This window comes from Prinia subflava, chromosome 2, assembly GCF_021018805.1.
Source record: "Prinia subflava isolate CZ2003 ecotype Zambia chromosome 2, Cam_Psub_1.2, whole genome shotgun sequence".
Lineage (NCBI taxonomy): Eukaryota > Metazoa > Chordata > Aves > Passeriformes > Cisticolidae > Prinia > Prinia subflava.
This window is the reverse complement of record NC_086248.1, coordinates 61624353-61630875: the sequence shown is the minus strand read 5'-3', so window position 1 is coordinate 61630875 and position 6523 is coordinate 61624353. Positions and strand designations below refer to the sequence as shown.

The window sequence follows — 6523 nt, the reverse complement described above, 5'->3', positions numbered from 1 at the left end:
TCATCCCCAGATGGACTTTTCTGTTCAGGTCAGCAAACGAGGTGGAGGTGTGTCATGGGTCATACCCAGGACTGCTGCGCATAGATCGGGCACTGCAAATGATTTGGATCTGCATATCCCAGGGTGTTCCACAATGCTGCTCAGGAACTTGAAGGGTTTGTACACTGGAAGAGGCACATCTGCATCCTTTTCCTATTTCCAGCCCTGACCAGCAAGAGCTGCTTGCAAAAGCAGCCGGTCCCATTCCCCATGGTCTGGAGGGAAACTGGCATCAGGCAGCACAGAATGAGGTAGAATTTGTCCCTTGAAGCCAAAGAGCACCAGAGGAGTTGCTGGTGGATCCTGAGCAGTGAGACAGCAGGAATGCATTCCTTCTGGAAACACTGCTACGAGTACATTGCTTAATGCTTGGTGAGCTCTCCCTCCAGGTCTCCATGAGAAGAAAATATTAGTGTTTTATGCAGGCAGCTACTCAGCTGGGGACTGGGGTAGGAGCAGTGTCAGGGGTCTGTGCTGGGAGCTCTGCTCTTGGAAAAGCAGCCAGAGATGCTGGAGGAAATGAATCACCAGTGGCAGCTCTGGGACTGCAGACTAAATGAGTCTAATGCAGTGTGCAAACAGAACAAGGCTGCTCCCTGCACAGGGTTTGGTAACGAGCGCACAGTAATCTGTGCTTTCTGAGGTACATCATGCATTTTTCAGGTGGCTGTTGAGTGTTTCACTTGGTTTTATACAGCGTGCTCTACATGTAATTGGGGTTTGAGCCTGTGTATTTGATTTCAGAAGTTAAGCAGTAAAAAGAAGGGGGTGTCCTGTCATTTGCACTAGGCTGTGGGACTAGATTTCTACATGGACAATGTTCCTGGACATATTTTCAAAGCACCCAGGAGCTTAAGCTCTTCTGAAAATTTCCCCAGGTTTTTTTTGCAGCCCATGTGGGATACAAACTTTCTGAAAGATTTGCTCCAGAGAAAAACTTCTGGTTTTCAGTGGTTTAATTTTGCTACATCCTTTTTCTTCATGAATATTGCAGGAAGATTTCTGTGACAACTACAAACAAAAACCCAGAAATTCAGCAATCTGCCAATCTGCGTGCTGAAACCTCTGCTTCACTCTCACAAATTGTGCTGGAGCTGTGGGGCACAATTTCTCCCACCTTCAGCCGAGTGACCTCATAATGGTGACAGAAAGCTAAAGTACAAAATTCTGGCAAGAAGATGACAAGGGCTACTTGCTCGGACATCCAAAAAGATGCTTGAATATAGGCAGGATAATGTATTTTTTTCCTCCCATCTCACTCAAAGGACAGACTAAAACAGCTCTGCTGAACTTCTTGAAAGCCAAGGTGTGGTGTTGAAACATTTGGCAGCTGCAGTTAAAAAGCCGTGAAACCCACGCTTGTGGTGTGGACTGAGTAAAGGACAGGTGGACTTGTCAGGGGCATAGGACTAGATGATCTTTAAAGGTCCCTTTCTATCCAAACCATTCTGGGTCCATGCTCGTACTGTGTACTGTGTACTGTGTAGGGTGACCCTAAGGTTTGGCTCCTCACGTTAGAAGTATGACCAGCTTTTCCAAAGAGTCGACACCACTGGGGTCCAGCAGAGGAGGGAAGTTCAGACGGGCGTCACTAGAGCAGGGTGTGCAATATGCCACAGGTGACACCAGCAGTGTCCTTCCCCGCGTTTCTCCAGCCGCATTGCCGTGGGCTGTCCTGCCCTCTAGTGCTTGCAGCGCCCGCTCCCTCCGGCCGCTCTCCGCTCCCCCGTGTGTGTACATGCTCACTCCACGGATGATGTAGGCTCTGAGAAGGGAACAGGAACTGGAAAACGCCGTGACCTCTCCTATGCGACGATGAGTGCAGAGTCAAACTGGAAGAGAAGCCCTGCGGGAAAGTGAAAGGCTTCTTATCAAATCCACAGAGGTGGCAGACTTCTTATTAAACACAGAGTCCAAACTCTTTCCTTCCAGCTGACACATCCAGGACTGCAATGTTCCTCAATGCTCAAAAAACCCCCTGCAGCTGACAATTGCAGCAGCCAGGCACCCTGTAGCACCCGTGCCTGGCTGTGCAGCCAGCCCCATGTGCAGACAGGGCTGTGTGCCAGACCCTATGTGCTGGGGAGCAGCAGGCCCTCTGGAAGCCAAAACCCACATCCAACCACCTACCTTCATTTCTGTGTCTTCATTTCTGTGTCTCCTCAGCCCTGGGGTGATGGATCACATAATCACAGTCTCTTTTTCTAAAGCATCCTGAGGGTCTGAATGACTTTTTGAGTTCAGACATAGTGGTGGCAGTCCATAGACTTTCTGAAGAGGATGTCCCTATCCCTCTCCATGTTCCTCTTCCCTGGGTTCATGCATCTCTGGCTCACAGTGTTCTGCTTTATCTACGTGTCTCTGAGTACTTTGTAACACTCTCAAGGAGCCTCTGACTAGTGAGCATGGGAAAACACCCTTCCCAGTCTCTCCATTTTGTCCACGGCAGACCCTGCTGGTGGCTGCCCTACAAAATGAAACCACCAAAGCAGGAAGAGGGCAGAGGCTGCAGTGCCTCAGCTAACACGGTCACAGTGCTGGGGGACAGGCACTGACACGGAGCCTTCACATCTGCTGGGGGTGGAGTCGGGCACATGGAGACCACCACCGTGTTTTGCTCTTAGGAACAGCAGGTGTGGGGCTGACTGAGAGTGCTTTGAAAGCCCCACAGCACAACCACAGGTGTTGGGAAACCTCCAGTGACATCTTCTGATGTCATCCCAGCTATTCCAAGGCGTGGGCTTCTGCAATGCCGCCTTTCAGTCAAGACCTTGTCATTCAAGGTCTCATAATTAACCACACACTCAGCTGCAGATGGGGATTTCTGAAAGACACAGAGAGCACACACGTGCCCCTTTCTGGAGGAAGTGGTGTTGCTCTAAGTTTAATTGAGACTTGCTCAAATCAAGAAGCAGAGGCCACTGCACCATTGATTAATGTCACATTTTGTTTGTGCTCACGCAGGGTGGCTGACAAGCTGCCGAGACCAAACCTCGTCCTGCTCAAGCTCTTGCTGTCTCTGCTCCACCACATCAGCCAAAATGCCGAGACCAGCAGGATGGACTCCAGCAACCTGGCCATCTGCATTGGCCCAAATATGCTGAGCCCAGGGACGGACAGTGCGCTCCCGCTGGAAGTGCAGAAGGAGATGAATGACAAGGTGAACCCACCAAGCAGCCTCTCCCTCTGGGGCAATTTAGAGCCATCCACAGGGATCCCACTGCCATTGCAGCAGCTGAACAGAACAGCACCCCTGGATATTGGGGGTACCCCTCAGTTCAGGTGTCCCTCAGCCTGTGATGGGATGGGCCCCTCCTCTCGCCTCCTGTGAGCAAAAGCAGCAGCTGCCCTGCAGCCCCTGAAGTCACAGCTCCCGCAGACTTTGCATGTGGAGGGCAGGGGGCACCCCTGAGCCCTCAGGCAGTGAGGCCAAAGCTGTGGCTGATGGTGTTTTGTCTGTATTGGGGCAGATCCATTTGTCTGCAGCATCAGGCCTTATCCCCCATGGTGGACTCACCTTTGGACTTGAAGGCAGGATTTTGGCAGAAACCACCCAGCTCTGTGCTGTCCTTCCTACAAAGACAGCAGGCAGGGTCAGGACAATCTTCCATATGTCTTGACTGAAATGGGCTGTTTTCTGTGTGCAGGTGACAGTGTTGGTGGAGTTCCTCATAAACAACTGCTCGGAAATATTTGAGGAGGACATTGCCTTCCCTGCCTGTGCTTTGGCTGAGGAGTCACCAGAGCACACAGACAGCTCCACAGGTATGAGAATGGACTGGGGATGTCACTAACCGGACCAAATTATTGAATTTGATATGTGAATACAACTGTGGAAACACAGAGCTGCTGACAGTTCAATATGTAAATGAAGTGTTTTTCTACAGGAATGCCTTTCAGAAGTTCAATATTACAACACTCACAAACCAGAGTTAAATCCCAATATTAAACATCTGATTCAAGCACATTTTGTTACAGATACGCTGAGACTTCAAGGATCTTTCTGGCAGGCTTGAAAGAGAGGATCATTCTTCCAATCTAACAGAGGTATTTATTTTGTCACTGCTCCTCGGGAGGCACAAGCTATGAAAAGAAGGACACATTTTCAGTATAGCTGATATCCTATCTGTGTCCTTTTTTGCACTTGCCTTATCAAAGTTATTGACTTCAAGGACTGTTTGTTCTTCAGGGTGAGACAAAACTTGAAAGTTTCAATGCTGGTTTCAGAAATCTCTGGTGTGAAATGTCCTCTCAAGAACCATTTTCAGAAGAGCAGAGCACACTACAGAGAATGTGACATTACAACACTCAGAGATGCCTCGTGTACATTTTTAGTTGGGTTTGGAGTTTCGGGTTTTGTTTCATTTTACTGTTCATTTATTGGATGTTTACCTTACTGAATTGTCAGGTTTAAAAATCACAGCCAAGTCCTGCAGTTTTGCTTTCTAGAGCTGAATTAAGAAGAGCAGCAAGTGAGGTGCACACAGGGAGTGAGAAGGTGCTTTTCTGGAGAGATAACCCTCTCCATTTTTGACCCAAGAAGAAAGAGGAGTACATGTGGCCATGCAAATAGGAAAAGGAGAGGTGCAGTTCCCCAGCCACTGTCAAAACAAGTCTCCTGTATGAACAAAGCTTCTGATACAAAACTGGGGCAAAATTAGAAAGGAAATTCTCCTCAAAGATAGAATTGAAACAAAAAAGTCTTCAATTTACACCACGAGGTTAAGTGCAAATTAAGGAAGATGTGTCTCCATGTGCACTGGTTCTGCTGCTTTCAGCTAAGAACCACATTGCTGATAAATGCTGCCCCTTTAAAAGGTGTCCAGCCCAAGAAGGGGCTCGGAACACAGAAACAGGGTCCAGATAAGTACCTGGCTTCTCCCTGGCATCCCCACAGGGGCTGTGGGAGGGTGTGTGGTGTCTCAGTCCAGCCCACTCACCTCTTAGCCCCCAGCAGCACTCATGATTCTCTCTGCCTTAGCTGACACTGGTCCCCCACCCACATGTGCTGCATTGCTGCCACGTTCATTGATTTGGAAGGGCTGTGAGACCTGGAACAGTTACAAGGCTATATGTAGCTAACAGTAACAAAGAACAGGTGTTTATCAACTGCTTTTCAGGCACACTAAATATTTTGGTGGCTTCTTGGCTCCAGTGTTTCCCTCCATGAAAAATTCCCATGCTATATACAGACTTGCTTAGTGTTTGCTCCTAGCATGGAGCATGGTCACCGTGTGGTTTTGTCAGAAAGAAACACACTTTGGGAAATACATCTTGGTCAAAAATACGTCATTTGGGATAAGCCATTTAAACTCCTACACAACCAATAGATCTGAAATTACTTTACTGGCTGTTACCAGCAGATGTCACTGATAACACTAAGCAAAGCACCTTTACCTGTGATTAAAGCCTTCCCCCAAAGGCAGGCCTGCACACCCACATATTTATTGCTCACAGTCTGCACCATGGCCACGGGTGGTTGACATTGCAGACATTACTTTAGCATTTGTCATGCAGAGGTTATTCAGTGTAAAGCCCTTCCTGGCATCACTCCTGCTTATCACACATTTCAGGTTGTGTAATATTTTTCTCCAGGAACTCTCCAGATTGGATATACATAGGCTTAGGGACTGGGCTTCCCTAAATGTACAGCTGTGGGAGTGACCAGGAGACCAGTGTCAGGCTTACTGATGCAACCTGGCAAGGTACCAAAACACGTATTTTCCACAGTTTAAGGTAAAAATCAAAACCCTGAAAACGGAAATGGTAATAAAATTCTACCTTTGGGCTTGTACCAAAATGGTTCTAATGAGCATCAGAGGATTAGGATAATCTTCAGAGAGACGATCATAGAGATTGATGTGGCTGCTACTGAGGGGCAGCCAGCAGCCACCCTCTCCCCCTTGCCCAGGGCTGATGGAGCAGACAGATCCAGCTAGGATGGGCCTGGGGCCTGACAAGGAGCTGAGAAATGACTGACAGGGAGCTGAGAAATGACTAACAGAGAAGCTATAATCACATCTGCCTCTTCAGCCCTGACAGTCTCACACAGGCACCTCAGCAGGCAATAGAGCAAAGGCTACTGTTCCTAAAGGTCTTCAGAGTGTTGTCTGCCACATGTGCTGACCTAGCAGGGTAGATCCCAGTCTGAGGGTGGAATATCAGGAATTACACCATTCAAGGACCTGATCCACACCCCATACCCTCAAAAGGGTCCACCGGACCTCACTGAACCACTGAGATGCGTGACCTCAAAGGCAGGCCCTGCCTTCCACCCATCCTGGGCTAGAACTATTCAGTGATATAGAACTATTCAGGGCAGCTCTTGCTTAGATGGAAAAGCTCCCTTGGAAGGTGTCACCCTCTCTGTGGGTGACTAAAAATCAGAATTAATGAGATGTAACCACTAACAAATCCACTAGGTGGTTTGAGGATCAACAGGTTTGAATGTGTTAAAAGGAGAGCACAGCACAGACACATTCTA

At 48.4% G+C, this 6523-nt stretch overlaps 1 protein-coding gene across 1 annotated transcript; it reads left to right on the top strand.

The window, feature by feature from the left end:
* The first annotated feature begins 2551 nt into the window (after positions 1-2551).
* On the top strand, positions 2552-3833 carry LOC134547618 (T-cell activation Rho GTPase-activating protein-like). Its single transcript, XM_063391764.1, has 2 exons — positions 2552-3199; positions 3687-3833. Exons 1-2 carry the CDS (start codon positions 2789-2791, stop codon positions 3831-3833), a joined length of 558 nt encoding a protein of 185 aa, XP_063247834.1. The 5' UTR covers positions 2552-2788.
* The last annotated feature ends 2690 nt before the right edge of the window (positions 3834-6523 follow it).

Excerpts from the sequence above, each read along its gene's own strand:
- LOC134547618 (XM_063391764.1), top strand. The coding sequence starts at position 2,789 with ATGCCGCCTTTCAGTCAAGACCTTGTCATTCAAGGTCTCATAATTAAC. Across the intron at positions 3,200-3,686 it reads AGAAGGAGATGAATGACAAG|GTGACAGTGTTGGTGGAGTT; the intron begins GTGAACCCACCA and ends TTCTGTGTGCAG.